General features: G+C 38.6%; 1 protein-coding gene across 7 annotated transcripts in view; it reads right to left on the reverse strand.

Moving 5' to 3' along the window:
• Positions 1-100: 100 nt before the first annotated feature.
• APC (APC regulator of WNT signaling pathway) overlaps positions 101-17,495 on the reverse strand; it is a 101,790-nt gene continuing 84,395 nt past the window's right edge. For 6 of the 7 annotated variants that reach the window (XM_054184686.1, XM_054184685.1, XM_054184688.1 and 3 more), the window contains 3 exons: positions 16,171-16,287; positions 15,280-15,494; positions 101-14,857 (listed from right to left, as the gene is read on the reverse strand). In XM_054184686.1, coding sequence (XP_054040661.1) covers positions 8,287-14,857; positions 15,280-15,494; positions 16,171-16,287 — 6,903 coding nt within the window. In that variant the 3' untranslated portion in view covers positions 101-8,286. The remainder of the gene's footprint in view (positions 14,858-15,279; positions 15,495-16,170; positions 16,288-17,495) is intronic. The other variant, XM_054184689.1, reaches the window with a different exon arrangement.

Consider the following 17,495-nt stretch of genomic DNA (forward strand, 5'->3'; position numbering starts at 1 on the left):
CTGTTCAAAATGGAAACATATTTCACAAAATATAACTCCTAAGGTGGAAGTAAGAGACAGGTGTGAACTAGGTCAGTCCAACAGAGAACTTTCAACACCATAGAGGAGAAAATAATGCTGTCCTTTATTTAGTTTCATAAAACTGGTATTTACTTACCACGAAACTTCAATGTGGTGAATTAACCACACCATTCTTGTATGGGCCACTTTTAAAAGACGGTATACACCATTTTCCCCAAGGAAGTGGTTATTTTAAATCGATAGACTACTCCAGTTCTTTCAGTGTTAACAATCCGAAATCCTGTCTTCTACATGTTTTCTGGAGAGGCAGTACCTCATGCCTATCCTACGTGAATAGGATGAATAAATTTCTTTATCCTACATGCCTATCCTACATGAATAAAGAAATTAATAAATTTCTTTATTAATCAGCAGAAGGATCACTTTTGTTCATCTCAATGGTAGAGGCCTATAAACAATCTCAATAGCCTTTTTAAGCTATATGGGTTGTCCTAAAGCCACATTAGGCTTACTTTTTTCAATTTGTAAGTACTGCACCACAAGAGCAGCTGATAATCACAAAGTAGCCTTGGAACAGTTGTCCTGACTTGTATGCTGTTCAGAGCTAGAAGTCTTTCGAATTATGTCACCTATAAGCCTTGACTTATATGAATTAATTTAGACAGCACAGCAGACAATATATATATTATTTCACAGAGATACAGAGGAGACTGTCAGGCACCTGCTAAGACTCTATCAAACTCCTATTTAGCTGGTAACAGGAGAACTGGCAAAATGGAAATAGGAAAATAAGGATTTCTACCCATCTTTCATTCCTTCATATTTGCAAAGACTATGTCTCTTAAGTATAGACTTCAGTTTTACACCCAGTCATTCTTTGGCCTACTGTTTTAGTCTTATAGAACAGCCGACAGCTGTGTAAAGTCACAGTTGCGTACAGTCAGTTTGTAAGATCAAAAGGAACCATCAGTCACCTGTGACACAGTAATACAGTATTTGCACTGAATTCATAGCTTTCACTTAAGCTAGGGGATTTCTATTTGCAAGAATTCCAAATGACTTAAAACACCTGAAGGTGTCAAATAATCCATCATGGTAGTTCAACTGCTCAATTATAGTACGAAAAAAAAAAAAAGATGCCAACTCCCTTTCATCACACAATGAATTAATAATAATTAGAAAAGATTAAAAATTGGGAGTTTTTTTGACATTGATACTATGGCTTAATTTTTACATCTACCTTCCTACTCTTGCATAGCTACTTCCACTCTAAATGTATGCCATCACAGACCTTACCAATAATTCGGTAAGATGCACATGCAAATTTCAATTCCGTGTTATGGTGCATCCAAACTGCCTTTCCCCCCCTGCCCCAAACAATATGCTTTTTGTACAGAGGATTGTTAGAAGAAGGAACAGAATTAGGCATAATCTACCTTGATTTGTATTAAATGTAATCACTCAAAATCTCCTTGCTTTCATGATCCCTACTGACTTTAAACTGCAGGTGATAGTAGTAATGATTTTTCTTTGTTCTGAATAAAAATGTTTAAATTACTAGCAAGGGAATTTCCTTTTCTGCATTTAAGTCAAGACTTACATGCATCTTTCTCTAGAACACTTCAAAAATAAGGTACCAGCTAATCAGTCCTGAAATTGTAACGCATCTACTCAACTATGAAACAGAACGCTACAAATACTAGAAAACAAAGGATCTTAGTAAATCAGCAACAGTGCCCTTTTTTTTTTGTTGAAATGCTTCTAACTACGCCAAAGCCTAAAGTGAAGGTAAGGGTGCAAAATACACATGTATATTTAAATACATGTTTGTGTGTGTGTGTTGGGAATTAATCAGTCTAGGTCCCTTCATGGTCTGTATACAATTGGTGACTAAAGAATGTATTCATTATGGAAAAGAAGGACTTTGGAATTAACTGAGCCTCTTCTATGTTTATGAGTCATAATGAAATAAGCCTTCTTGCAACCCTCTTGTAAGTAACAGAGAGATCATGGAATTGCTCTGTGTTGCAACTAGATCTTGTTTTGTGCAGTTTGTTCTCAAATGAAACACAGAAGAGAACAGAGAGCTCTACTTGTGAACCACATGTCTTTGAGCTTCTTTTTTCCACTTCTTAGTTATCTGAAACATGACTACCACCAAAACAAAACTGTGTGCTTTTTCAGAGCATTTGTTCTGATACTCTGAATCATTGCTGAAGTGTCTTAACGGCCACTTCCTTTTTAAATGAAATCACATTGCTAATACAGCAAACAGACACCTAACTTTCCGTAGTAGCCAAGAAAACAATTCCAGTCTCACAAGGTGCAATCAGAAGGAAATTTTATATAACACTGCAAGTAATAAATAAATTATGCATAGCAAGACTAAATTCAGAATAAGTATACTGTGAAACAAAATACATTAGAATAGTTGAAGAAAGAATTAATTACAGAGTTAGGATATAAACAGTAATGCATTTCAGGCAGAAGCAAACAACAAAACTGAAGTAAAAATACTCGTGGGCAGAGTTTGTCAAGAGAAACAACATTTACAGGTGGGAAAATGCATCTGATCTCACTGGATGACAATTTAATTACTTGCAGAGAACCAGCACAAGCTTTATGCATGTTAAATCCCACCAAGAAGTAGGTCATTAGAGACACTGTTCATATGTATGGCTTGAGGTCTGGACAGAAGTGCGTTTCACTGAGTGAACAAGCTCCCGCTACATCTTCCTGATGCCTAATTGCAATTCCACAGCCACTCAAGCAAAGGATGCTTTCACAAACAGCAAAATTAGAATTGTTTCCTGAAATCTTGAAGTGGCAGAAATTCATAAACACATAAGGCTGTTAGTATGTGGAAATTTCCTAAGAAAAGCAATTTGCAAAAATATGCTAGGGAGGCATTACCCAGTCTTAGTAAACAGCACATCTGGTAAACTGAAAGTTGTCAGCAGAAAACCTATGTATTAAGTCCATACTTTATATTAATCTTGGTATCACAAATTAATTGACACCTACATTAATTACTGTTGTGAACTCTTAAGCTCTTCTGCACCACGTTAAATCCCCTTGCACTTCCAATATGTAAACAAACACAACACGTAACCAGTTAACTTACCATTCTGACTAAAAACTCAACTACATAACATTCTCTATAAACACATTTTCAGATACAATCTGTTATTCTGCATATAGGAGACTATGAAGCAGGAATCATAGTTCTACACATGATTTGAAATGAAAATAAAAGTGTGGGCATCTCTTCTGGTTAAACATAAAAGTGCAAAGAAGATGGCTGTGGAACCAAAGAGTGAATACATTTGAGTAATTTGGTATTAAGCAGGTCCTCAAAGTTTTAAGCATGTGGAGGAAGTCATGCTTCATATCAACTGACACTTCAGTTGTATTTGCAGCTTCATCCAAATCACACATCTCATCAAGAACAAAGCTGTCAGGTGGATGCAAGGCAATACCGTAGATATGTGAAGTTATGTTTAGGTGGAAGTCTACAGGAAATTGTAAGCAACACTCTTGTGGCTGTTCATACTATTTAATGAAAGCTAGATGAGAAAAAGACACTTTGGGAGGCATCTAGTAACACGAGAATAGAAAAGCTTGTAGGAGTCCACCTAAACATTTTCCAGATTATTGCTGCACGTAGTACTGTCTTCATTAGGGAAGGGAGATGCACTCTCCCTCTTCAAGCCTCTTCCAGAAAGCAACTAGTTGCAAGAAATCTTTTTACTGAAAGCATTTACTGCGTTGAATTTAATATTGAAAATTTAAAATTTGTCACCTAGATGTTTACATATGGTAGAACAATTTATTATTTGGATATTTTTGATGAAGAAATATTTCTTTTCCACTAGCACAAACTGTAGACTTATGTAGTACTTCTGAAGATAGCTGTCAGAATTTCCAGGATAAAGGACATAACTGAACATAATGTATTTAAATGCAAAACATCAGGGGCCATTAGGCAGAAGTTCAGAGTGAACAACAGTTTAGAGTAAAAAAATCCCCAACTTTAATTTGTTTTTGCTGTCTCAAAAAGGGTGAAGAACAGGTCTGAAATTTGGCATATCAGCTTAAAATTGCCTGCAATGGCTTGATCCAACTCACTGACCACCCATAAAGGAAACTATCCCAACCTCTGTCTACCAGCCCTGCTGTTTTTTTGTTTGTTTTTTTTTTTTTTTTTTTTTTTTTCTGCTGGCTCAGGAGGCACTTGTCCAACTCTGCACAGAGCGAATTCAGCGTACTAAATGCAGCACAAATCCTACTGCCCCCCATCAGTTCTGCTAGAAAAGAGGCAAGCTAGTCCACTGAAAGGTCAGAGCAGAGCCAGGATTCACAGCCAGGAGCATGGAAGGGAGAAGAAAACTTCTCTCAACAGCGTGTGCTGTTTCTTCGATTCTAGAAATAATATGGATCTTTATCCTTAAGAAGAATGAAGAAGCCAATACACTGCTATCTTCTTGGAAATCTCAATTTCTCATTTCTCCGAAACAGTCCCTTTTCCTTCCCTCCCCCTTTACCCATCACACAGCAACTAATTTCCCAAAGCCATCAAAGATACTAGTCTATGTTGAAGAATACTGTTGCTTACTGAAGTTTATAGCATAAACTATACTTCTCTCCTGCAGCCAAATCCTGCTTGAAACAATATTCCCATCTCATCAGGAAGGCCTGGCAAGGCTTTCAATTTTTAAGCTGTTATCTCTGACAGAGTTTTGAGAATTATCTTTAAGCTTTCAGGGGAAAATACTCTGATAAGAGAATTGCATGTGAAAAATAGAAATAGATTAGCTCCTCTTTAAAGTTTGCAATGTTTAGTCGGAAGAACTTTCACAGAAATTGAGCAATAACCTTAACTGTGGCACAGTGCAAAAAACTGAAGTGAAAGCACATTTTAAAAAGAGAACTAATGACTATTTGTGGGGAGGTCACATTTGTGCTTTTCACATCAAGAGGACAAAGCTGTAAGTCAGTCTGAAATGAGCTTTATGAGTATATTTTCAGTATAAACTGATCTTTAAGTACAAGTTTGATATGTTCTGGACATGGTAAGCTAATTCAAGGACAACTAGAGGTCTGAGCACAAGTCACAAAAGTTCTACCAAAAATCTGTAGAAAGGCAGTGCATCCCAGAAGAAAATAAGTAAAATAAGTTTTGGTTTCCTTAGCTCCTTGTTTTTCTTTGTTTTGTCTCAACGTAAATAATGTCCTCTTACCTCCTGTGTCAACTTCATAAAATCAAGGAATAAGAGTAAATCTTTAGCAGCATAAATCAAATCTGACTATCATCATTAACAAAATCCAAGACCAAATATAGTTATTACAGCCATTTTTCCTTTTTTTTTTTTTCCCCCCATTTTATATCTCTGGGATCTGTTTTTATAGTTAATCTTAGAATATAACTTTGTATCCTCATCACTAACATAAATCAAACATCATGGATGTCCTTAAATATTCTAAAAGGCTCTTAGTGGATACTAAGTATTTTAGATAAAGAATCAGAGAAATGTAGATCTGGAAGGGATTTCAAAAGATCACCTCTGCATACAGGCAATATGAAATATACTATAGTCCATCCCTATGAGATGTTTCATAAACCTCTTCTTAAAACTTCTATAATGGAAATTTAACAACTCCCATGGGAAGCATATTTTAGTGTATCGCTACCCTTATAGTTGGAAAGTTTCTCTCATCTGTCTTTGCTACAAATATAGGTTACTTAGGAGGATACTAAGAGAAACTTCCCAATTATAATGATCATGAAGTACCTCCAAGACTATCTAGAGAAGCCACTAAAATTTTCAAAGACATTCTGGTGTTTGATATGCATACAATTATTTATTGTTTCACCTCATCTTTTTCTGATTCCCTCAGTTATAAAAATGAAATCAGAATTTCTTTACTGAGATTGAGTTTACCTTTAAAACCTTGAATTGACAGGATATAGATGTAGAGTCAGTGGGTTATGTGGTATATCTTCATAGTAGTAGTTAAAAGCTCAGAACAAAAAAGAAAGTATCACATACTTTATAAGAAAAGTGGTTTTGCATTTTAAACTCAAGGATAGAGTTCTGTATTCTACTCCAACAGAAGTCCTGACTTTGAACACATCATGTAATCTCTGTCTCTAGTTCACCTTTAAAAGGACACTAATATTCACATTAAGAGTTTTGTGAAGATACTATATGCAAAATATTTCAAACGCTAACATGAGGAGCGCTGCTTGTTAACAGATTCACCAGATGATACAGAAACACGGCATGTCACAAACCTGACAGGAAGCAAAGAACAAAAGAGCAAATAAGATGCTACTTCTGCCAAACAGGTATTTTTGGTATCGGCTTTTAACTCTCTAAATTGCCTTCTGTCTGCTGACAGTATCTCAATTCTGTTCATAAGCAGTCTTATGATGAATTCAAGATAAAAATTGATTAATTTCAGTATCAGGTGAAGTACAAAAGCCACAGATGTGATACACTTTGCAACTGTGTTAAAGCTACCATAAAGGTAAATTGCTCTATTTCAGGGCTTCCTGAAATCAGGGCATTTTGAATCCTGAATATCGATTATTTAGAATGCTGATTTTAGAATAGTCCAGTTGAGATACAACAAAACTGATATATCTTTTCATGGTTTGTTCTATCTGCACAGAATGGTTAATGTTCTGTTCTCTCATGTTTCTACTTTAAACCAATTCTCATCTAAATTCAGACTACATTTTTAAAGCACAAATTTGTCTTTTCAGCATTGTTCTAGCACAAACCATATTCGCATCAAAAAGGCTTGAGGCAGCAAGTGTCCCGGTTTGTGTATAAAATTGTTTTTCTACTATGATAACTAATTTCTTGCTGCCGTGGAATTCTTGTGAAATTTTTCCCTTCATAATTTTTAAAAAATAAATTAAAAAAATGCATTAAGATTTCAAATAGAATTAAAATTTCATCTTATAGTCACTATTTCACATTCTACATTATTTCCCCCAATTAAAAAAAAAATCTTTTGTTTTACAAATATTATTTTTATAGATACAATATTGTTTCAGGCTTGCAGTCATGAAAAGAATTATACTGCTTGGATACTGGAAATACCCTGCCATTAGCCTTGTTATGCACCTGAGATGTGTGAAACTGTCTCAATTACAAATATATTACAGAAGACCTAGGGCCTGATCCTGCAACTGTTATAAGCATCCTACAACAGCCATTTGTCAGTGATAAGGAAGAACAAATATTGGAGGTGCAAGATTCTGCTGGATCAGGCCTTAAGTGTAAGTGCATTATACAACACATTATATGGTGACATCTCAAAATAAAATACTGTATTTTTATGTAATGCAGAAGTAACACACACAATTTACATATAGTAATAATTTATTCTGAAATGTTCATTTTAGTCTCTGTTGAGACATCCCCCATGTCTCGTTAATAAAAGAGCAGCCATCTCACCTCAAATACCAGAATATACAACAAGTTACAGCATAGCAAAAAAATTCTACCTACTTTAAGATAAAATCTAATTCAGGTAAAATAATTTTGTTCAAGGTTTTACAGTTAACACAGTTTTCCTTTTTTTTTTTTTTTTGCAGAGCACAAAGAAAGTGTAAATTGTTACACCATAACTATCTATGCACATTATGTGACCACAGAAATGTTAATCATTACTTCAGAAAATGAACCATCAGTTCCATTCATGCAGAAAAGCAGGCTGGGAAAGCTTGTTCAGCGGAAACCATATTACTGTGAATTTCACAGCCACATGATTAATTATTGGGTTAGATGGACTCACAGATACTAAAACTGAGTATACTTTTTTGCATAAATAATACCAATTCTTCCCTGATGTAGTTTAGTCAGTCTGTAATCTAGAAATGATTGATAAAGCAATATGACTGTATCATCTCTATCTGCAATGTTCCATGATTTCAATGACAAGCAATATTTAAAGGATTATGGGATGGGACGCTAATTAAATACATGTTAAACATACTGTACAAATATATTTGCGTTAGCAATTTTATTCCAAACTGTCAATCAGGTATTCCTCCAAAATATTACCAGTGAAGACAAAGTATACTATCAAATATGGCTTCCAGAACAAGGACCCTCTAACAAGAATCTAACCTATTTACAACAAATAAAAACAACAAAAAAATCGATCCCCAATGTTTCAGTTTCATTTGAAACAGAATTTCTAAATAGCTGCTGTATATAATACATCAGTTTTATCTATTTTTTGTTGCACTTAAACAGAAGTTACCAGGTAAGAGCCAGAGTGACGTTTAGGACTCTGAGTTCCACTGGAGTCTGGATTTTCAGACTTGGAGTCACGTTTCTTCGTGGTGTTATTTACTGGTGTTGGTATCTGCGATGGCCGAGCAGAGCTATTGTCCACGCTACTCTTCCTGCGGCTTGGATTGTAGTTGAAAGGAGTCACTCTTGCTGCAACAGCACCAATGGGAGAGCTATGTTTGCTTGAGCTAGTGGAACTGAATGGTGTACGCTCACTTACAGTACTTTCATTATTTTCTGGTGCAGGAACAGGATTATTCTGCAGAGGCTTTGTTTCGGTGCCTTTCTTGTCTGGACTGTCTATCTGAAAGAAAGAGTTCAGACGGTTTTCTAAACCAATGGTACGAACAGGAACACCTCCATTCCCTGGGGTTTGTTTTTCTTGAATCTCTTTAGAATCTTTACCATTCATGCCCCCTTTCTCTGAAACGCTGTCAATGACAGGGGGAGTATTTCCAGTTGGGGACCTTCCAGATCGAGGATTGTTAATTGGGCAGTCCTCTATCCTCACCCACACGTCCTCTGTCTTAGAGACAGCTGGTGCCATCTGATAGATGAGAGTTTTGGAATCGGAGCCATTTGTGGCACCCGAGGAAGAATGCTGAGGATCATTCATTATCTGAGGAATTTCGTTTTCTTTTATTTTTCTCCAAGTACCTTTTGCTGGTGCTTGGCTTTCTTTGCTTTGCTTGTGTCCAGAAAGAGAACTTCCATGTTGCTTTTCATCTTCACTTTTTGCCTTTTCACTGGATTCTGAAGAAGCTGACAAAATTGAGGAGGAACTTCCAGTTCTTCGCCAAGTGCTTACACGAGGAAGTGATGACGAATGCTTACTATGCTCACGTTTCCATGTTCCTGATCTATTGATCAGCAATCTAGATGGACTCTCAGAATGAGAACGAGCTATATCATGACGTTTTGCTGGTCTCCCATCATATTCTACAGAAGGGCTCAGATTAGGGGGTAATTTTCGCCAACCACTAGTTGGGGCAGTTGAATGAGTAGATAGAGACATATCAGGAAGAGAAGGACTTAGAACTGGGGTCTGTAGTTGAGACCTGGTGGGAGAATCCGGCCTGGAAGGAGACAGAGATTCAAACGAAGCTGACTCTTCTAATTTCCGTCTTAGAGTAGGGCTCGGAGCTTCTTTAATAAAAGTTGACTGACGAACAAGAACAGGTCTCTCGGATCTGTCAGATTCACTTCCGCTAGACTTTGTGGATGACATTCTGGATAGTTCAGTCTTTTTATTTGATCCACCACTGCTGAGAGCTTGGTTTAACCCTTTTGAAGCAGACTCACTTCGTGGAATGCTACTGGTACTCTTAGGTAAGGCAGTTTGCTTTGTAAGGTTTTGCTGGCTCATCTGCCTGCCTGGTGATGTATATGACATTCTACCTGAACTTGAAGATTTAGTTGAAGCTGTGCTAGGAGATGATGTCCTTGGCAACTGAGACAGTTTGTTGGGAGGATTTATACCATTTCTTCCAGGGGAAATTGAGTTTCGGCCAGGAGACTGCAGAGGCCTACTTAATGGCTGCTGTTGAGGTCTAGAAGGAGTGGAGTCTCTAGATCCTGATCTAGAAGGTCCTTTACTTGATCCACTCTGGTTCAACCCTGATGGTTGCCTAGTTACAGGAGCTGGCTCAGGTTTCACCGATGACTTGACTCCTCTTGGAGAACTAGTCAAACTTTGGCCTTCACTGGGACTCTTGGAGTTCGTGTTTTTGAGTGGGGGACCCTTTTTGGAAACAGGACTAGTGCTTGAAGAACTATTTCGAACTCCTGGAATATGGATCATTGTCCTACCACGTGAAATTGAAGGCACGCTTGTCTGTTGTGGTTGCTTCAACTGGCTTGAAACTTCTGAATTGGAGCGAGCTTTTCCTGTAATTATACTTTTATACACTTTCTTGCCTCCTTTGATTCCCCTGCTTTCAGATTCTACTTTTTTAGACTCCAATGTACTCTTTTCTCCTGGTTTAAGAATTCTTGGACCTTTATTACTAGTGAAAGGCTTTTCTTCTTGGTCTGGCGTAAGATGAAATGGTGACCCTAGTGAAATACCAGATTTTAATGAAAGGATAGAATCAGAGTCTGATGAAGCTTGTCTAGACAACGATGCAGCAGCCGCAGCTTGATGCAAGCTACTGACTATAGAATTTGCACCTTCTTGTATAGCTTTCCAATCAAAGTTCTCTGAATCAGGTGAGAAACCATGTTCTGAATCTGGCCTTTGTATCTCTCTCAAATCCAGTGTTAAATCTTCTGCCAATATACCACCTGTATTTCTGGAATTATTTTTTTCACTTTCACTCTTTATTCTTGAGGGTTTTTTCTTTTTGGGCATAGCAGAACTAATGCATTCCTGCAATAGATCATCTTCTGAATCAATACTAAGAGAACTCAGAGAGCTGTTTCTAGAGAAACATACAGGAGTATCTTCAACATGAAATGATTTAGGTGCATAACCAGAAGTTTGTGGTCTGTTTGATTCCATCTGCGAATCAGGAGCCTCAGTACGTTTTTCAGCTTCCCCTTCTTTGTTGTTATTGTTCTCTTGATCAATATCACTGAGGGAACTAAGAGATGAATTGCGAGAAAAACAAACAGGTGTGTTTTCAATAGCAAAATTCTGCATTTTCTCATCTGTAGCTGCTCCTCTGTCTGGAATATCTTTAGTTGACTGAGAGAAAGTTTTAGGCTGGCTTCTGCCTGTTGGGTGTTTTTGACAAACTTGTGTCCTGCTACTTGGTTGCTGATTTGAAGACTGTTCTGGATTAGTGCAGTCTTTAATTTCTGTTTCTTTTGCTTCTTTTCCCTTTCTTAATTCTGCCTTCTCCCTTGAAAGGTCAACATCATCATCATCAAAATCTAAAGAACTTAGGGAATCATTCCGTGAAAAACAATAAGGAGTTCCCTCAATTGGTGTGTAATGGTGAGGGGAATCAAATGCAAAGCTTCCTCTTACACGCTCCTCATTATTTGGTAATTTGTCATTAAAATCTCTTGAATTATTTTTAAGATTCTGTTTCTTTCCATCTCTGTTCTCTGGATAGCTTCTTTCATTACTAACATTGCTTTTAGGCTCTGTGGGTTTTCTTATACGTGCTCTGTATTCATTATTTTGGGGAACAGGCTTTACTGGTGATGTTGGCTTCTTTTTCTCACCTTCTGATTGGTTTTTATTACTTACAGATGAAGACGCTTGTTGAATTTGATCCATTATCTTCTTCACTCTGAAAGGTTTGTGACTTTTTCCTTTTGGCATAGCTGAGTTAATGCACTCAGCCAGAATATCACCCTCTTCTGTTTTGTCATCATCCAGGCCTGGAGGAGTTACAGTTGCGCTTTTTGCTCTCTGAGACTCATCGGTGCTTCTACCTTCTGTAGGAATGGTGTCTCGCTTTTCAAATTCCCCTGATTCTGCTCCCGTACCCACACTGTCCACGTTGGCTAACTCGCTCGGGGGCGATTCTATTGTGAGATCACTCAGAGATGTAGCTGTTGAAAAGTTTATTGGTGTACCTTCAACACAATATACCCGTGGCATATCGTCTCCTGGTGTAAAACTCACATGCTTTTGGGATTGCAATCTGCTTTGTGAAGGCAAAAGTTTGTAAACTGGCAGCTGGCTGGGCTTTCTGGCAACAGGAGGAGGTATTTTTTGAGCAGATGCTTGAGAAGGCTTTTTGGCTTTACGCGAAGACTTTGTTGGCATTGCAGAAATAATACATGCTTCCAGTATTTCAATATCATCATCGTCATCAGAATCATCCAGAATGTCTTTTTCTGCTTCAGTAGGCTTGTCCGCTTTCTTCTCTTGGTTATCCTTTGTATCGTCTGACTCTTCAGGTTCCGCTTCATTTCCGTGTTCATTTTCATGAACCGGAGGCATTATTCTTAACTCTACATCTTTCTGTATAAACGGCTCATCAAGACTCAGAGCACTCAGGCTAGAAGAGCAAGAAAACCCATCCGGTGTACTTTCTGTGGCAAAATGTAATAGCGTATCAGCATCTGGCAGTACCTGAACTCTTTGAACAGCTGCATTTACAGCTGCCTGTCTAGGACCAGGCTCTCTCTTTTCTGCACTAGGTACTTTACCTTTAGCTACGTCTCTTTTTACTTGAACTCCTTGAGCAGGAGGTGGCGTTTTACTTCGGCTTGGAGGCATTGTTTGTCCAGGGCTGTCTGGAAGGTCACTGGGACTTATAATACCACTTACCATTCCACTGCAAGGCTCACTTTGAACTGAACTAGCAATTGAACGGCTTTCAAAACTATCCAGGGAACTTACAGATGTACATCTGCTGAACATGAGTGGTGTTTCCTGCACATAATGTTCTGGTGGGCTTTTCGGAGTCTGTGCACCACTCTTTGAGGGAGATTTGGCACCTGAAGAAAATTCAACAGCTTTATGTCTAGAGGAATCAGAAGGAGACAAACTAGAAGTCTGAAGTCTACTGGACTTTGTTCTGATGTGCTGTGATGTTGATGTGATTTCACTTACTGCACCTTCTGTAGATAGAGCCCCACTGTTTTCCTTTAGTTCTGCTATCTGTAGTGTATTATTAGCATCTGTCACACGTGTGGATTGATCACGTCCTATTTCATCTTCAGCTGATGACAAAGATGACAAAGAGCTACACCTTGAAAAGCATATTGGGGTATCTTCCACACAGTAAGTTTGAATAGTTTCCTGATTAATAGAGGGAGTTTTACAGGAGGCAGTCTTTTGCGCATGACTGCCTCTGCTCTGTGCAGAATTTGGGTGAAGCTGATTCTGTCTCTTTGAACCAGCTGAGGGGGCTGATGTGCTCCCACTGCTTGAGGAAATATGGTCAGTTTTAGTGCTTTGCACTGAAGAAGTCTTTGGAAAAGTAAAAGATGGCTTCTGAGAAGAAGGAGGAACTTCTGTTGAGTATTTTAAACTATAATCAATAGGCTGATCGACATGATGTTCCTCTTCATTGTACTTTATGCTATAGTTAGTTGGTCTGTCTTCCTCTTCATGTTGTTCCTCCTCAGAATAACGTTCACTATAGTTGGTTGGCTTATCATCATCATAATCATCAACCTGGCACAAGGACTGGTTTACTTTCTGATTCATTCCAAGAGTTGAGCCTACTCTGTTCTGATCTGAACCATTAGATCCTCTTGATCTAAAGGTAGAAACGCACTCTTGCTGTCCAAAAGGTGACTGATATTTCATGTGTTTATCATCCCCACTTTCAGTGTACACAGGGTAGGTTGCATTTTGGCTCCTTGACTGCCTTTGTTCATTTTGTTTCATTTCATCATCTATTATATGCTTAGGCCTTGCCCATCTTTCATTCTGAGAGGGACTTTGCCTTCCAGAATTCAACTGTTCATCTGAGTATTTAAGACTATAATTAATAGGAGTGTCTAGCTCTCCATCATTGTCATCCATATGATTTGCACTATGAATCTTATGTGCCAAGTCAGCTGGGTATTGACCATAACTACAAAATTTACTTTCATCATCTTCGGAGTAAGATTCAATGGAAGGTTTCATTTGGCCTCTTTTACCATAGCCATCACTGCTGCTCACACTATTTAAACTGTCATTTGAAGCTCTCTTGTATTCCATTTTTGTATAAGGCACAGGACACGTCCTGTTTGAATTCTCAGCCTTAGGGAAGTACGCATTTGAGTGAGCATGGGCAGTGGCTGATCTCCTTGGGGCATTTCTGTCTTCTGTCAAACAGTGCATTTCAGAAGTGGAACCAGAACTTCTGTCTTCTTGTGGAATATGCATGCTTGTTACTTCTTCCATAACTTTGGCGATCTGAGCTGCAGCAGTAGAAATCTGCATTCCTATTCTCTTAGAGGAGTTCCCAGTATTCTCTGCAGCTGGATGATAGGTATTTAAACCTACTGCTCGATCCCTATCCAGACTTCTGTCTTTCTCAGATCGAGAATTTTCTATGTTTCCTCTATTGGAAGAGGAGGAGCCAGGCAATACTGTAGTATTTAAATATGGCGAAAGTACAGTCATATTACCAGCATTAAAACTTTCTGATCTGCACATACCATCATCATGCCGACTGGAGTCCAGGACATACTCACTGTACAGATTTTGCTTATGTCTCTGCTTATTACGGTGAGATGCTTTTGGGCTTAAATTATCAATGTTGTCAAAAGTCTCTGATAAATGCTGAGCATCTAATTCTGCTTCCAGTGCTTTCTGTTTTCTGACATGAAGAGATGGTAAGCTTGATCCTGGAGACATAATGTTGGCATCCTTGTATTTCGCTGGCCTGTTTGCCATGAGGTTCCTTAGAGCTGCAGCACTACCCATGGCTATCATTTTGTGTTTTGAGTGAATGAGATTTTTTAGCATGCTGACTGCTCCCATGTCCCACAGCGCCTCCTGATCCTTCGCATTCCGTGCAGAGAGATTCCACAGGGTCCCGCATGCATTGCTGACTATTGTCAAACTGTGCGACTTCAAGTGTTGCAGCAAGGTTTGTAAGCAGCTGTTCTCTCGCAAGATTTGCCTGGTGGTGAGTAATTGAAAACAAACATCAGTAAGTGGCATTTCAAAAGGATAAAAGACAAAGCAAAACAAAAACCTGTTATGCTAGAGGCAAGTTTTGCCCTTAGAAAGGATAATCATGAATTCTCCAGTGCAAATTTATCTCTTATTTCCTCTAGCTTTCATCTGAATGCTAATAAAATCCTATTACAAATATGAATAGTTAGCTTTTAGTACAGTTCATCATTAACAAGCAGCAGGTATTAATCTGTTTGCATATTCCTGTTTCATAACTGAAATACTTGCCTTACAAAATGCATTACAAATCCACCATACTTAATTACTATACTTAATACATGCATTCATATTAAGACTCAGTCACAGAAACTGTCTGCTAAGTACACATGTGGAACTGCTAAAGATTTTCAGATAAAGTATACGCACCTATGGTCCTCATTCGTAGCAATTAAGCTAGAAACATTTCTTAATATTCCTCCTCCACTCTCTATGATGGCTAAAGTGTTTGTTTGGCTCCGGTACGTCAGTGTGCCGACTAGAAATGCAAGAGCACCATCAACAGCACATATGTCAGCTTTGTTCTCAGTACAGTGTGCTGACAAATTCCATAAGGCACTCAGAACACTTTTTAGGGTGGATTCCTAGGAAAGTAACAAAATGACAGAATTAGAGAGGTTTTCAACTACTGATCACAAGCTCTCAGATATACACATTAGCTGCAAGTGGTTATGTATTTTCCAATTTCTGCTTTCTGGGCTGGTAAATTAAACGCAGGCAGCAGTGCACACATAAATACTTTTGCTCGCCTCTCTCCTTCCTCAGATTTGGTATTGCTTGCCCCAAGGTTTTCAAAAGCATATGCCACAATACTTGTTAGCTGCCATAATGGTAAAAATGGCTTGAAGACTAGCTGGCAGGAGACTCTGGGATGGAATATAATCCTGTGTGGATACCAAAAATTGATCTAGAAAATTACAAAAGTGGTAGTTATCTATTCACTAACTCAAAAGAGGATTTATTAAATTGCAAAATTATAAAAAAGGCTATTTCAACAGCATAGGTCATGAAACTGAACAGCAAAAGCTGTCAACCCTCATAAATAAAATCACAGAAATACCAATAGTTTTGAGATGTCATTGCCACATTGTGGTCTGCTGCTATGTTAACTCAAAGCAACTCTCTTCTTCAAAGCAAGATACCTAAAGCACCCCAAACATTTGACCAACTGCTTTTATCAAAAAGGACAACAATATTTGTATTTTGTGTAAAATAAATGCAATCTCTCCAAAACTTATCTCAATCAATTATAGAGAATACCTTTTTAACTTCTAAAGCACATTCCATCAATGCTTTAACACTTCCAACTTCTCTTAGAGTCTTTTTACTGTTTACATCTGCTCGCCAGGACAAGTTCCTCAACACACTTGCAATGACCTGCAAAATGTGAAAGAAAAATAATGTATCTCTGTATAGCTACTTCTTTAGCAGGTTATTAGACTTTCCTCCTGGATTTCTGGCATGCTATGGATTCATTAACAGCAGTTGTGTTCAGCTACTGAACTAAAATTTGCTAAAATCTGCTTTTTGTTGTGTTGCCTGCTAGACTGTTCTAACATTTCAGTATGTAGTTTGATCAAAGGTACTGACTTCTGTGTGTGGCCACCTAAAACAAATATTTGAAATCTGGTTCCCTGCTTTCCACACTGGTTGAAAAATTGTTCCAAAAATTCAGATTTGTGCCCTACTCTGATGTCTGCACTGGACTGATGTAATCTCAGGAGAGATACACATCATCTTTTTCTCAGCTTTTGTGCTTGTAAAATAGAATAATAACACTTGCCTGTCTCTCAGATAGTATGATTACTTGGATTAATGTTTATAAAGCTCTTTGAAGTCTTTTAAAAATACACTGTGTCTTTTACAATCAGAATAGTTATCTCCAGAAGATGAGCAGCCATTCAGCCTATGTCCTTGCTTTTGGCAGCAGGTAGATGGAGGGAGACTCTCAACTAGAGAGGACAGTCATTATGTATTAAACTCCCTCTATTTAAGGGCTGCAGTACGCATGTATATCTGTCATGACATATTTGATAGAAAACTTTTACCTATGGATGTTCTCATTGACACCGAAGTGCGTGAGGTTGTTAGATTACGTGATGAATGCTCGCCGGCTCACGCGCACAAGGGAGCACGGGGAGGCAGTGGCAGATGGAAGAGCCCAGTAATGCCCTGCCCTGGCTGCTCCCAGTCTCACCGCAGGAGCCATCAGCCCATCAGAGGCCCATCTCAACACGCCCAGAGGAGCGCAGGCGCCCAAAGGCAGCCGGGAACCCGAAATAAGGGCTCAGAGGAGGGGGCACCCTGGCCAGGCTCCTTCCAGGGCTCTCCCAGGAGAGACACAGCCCTATGACCCAGGTGTGACACCCGTTCAGGGAAGTCAACGGGAGCAGCTCTCTGCACTTTTTGGACTTAGGCAGGTCAGTCCAGAAGTCCTGGTGTAGGGATGTGAGACATCTTATGGGATCCAGGGGAAATGCATTCTGGGACTACAATGGGATGGGAGGACCCAAAGGCTTCCAAAGGCAGGAAAAAGGAAGGATCTAGGTGATTTGGGGAGGTACAAGCATGGGAAAACACAGGGA

The sequence above is a fragment of the Rissa tridactyla genome, chromosome Z (assembly GCF_028500815.1).
Source record: "Rissa tridactyla isolate bRisTri1 chromosome Z, bRisTri1.patW.cur.20221130, whole genome shotgun sequence".
Classification (NCBI taxonomy): Eukaryota; Metazoa; Chordata; class Aves; order Charadriiformes; family Laridae; genus Rissa; species Rissa tridactyla.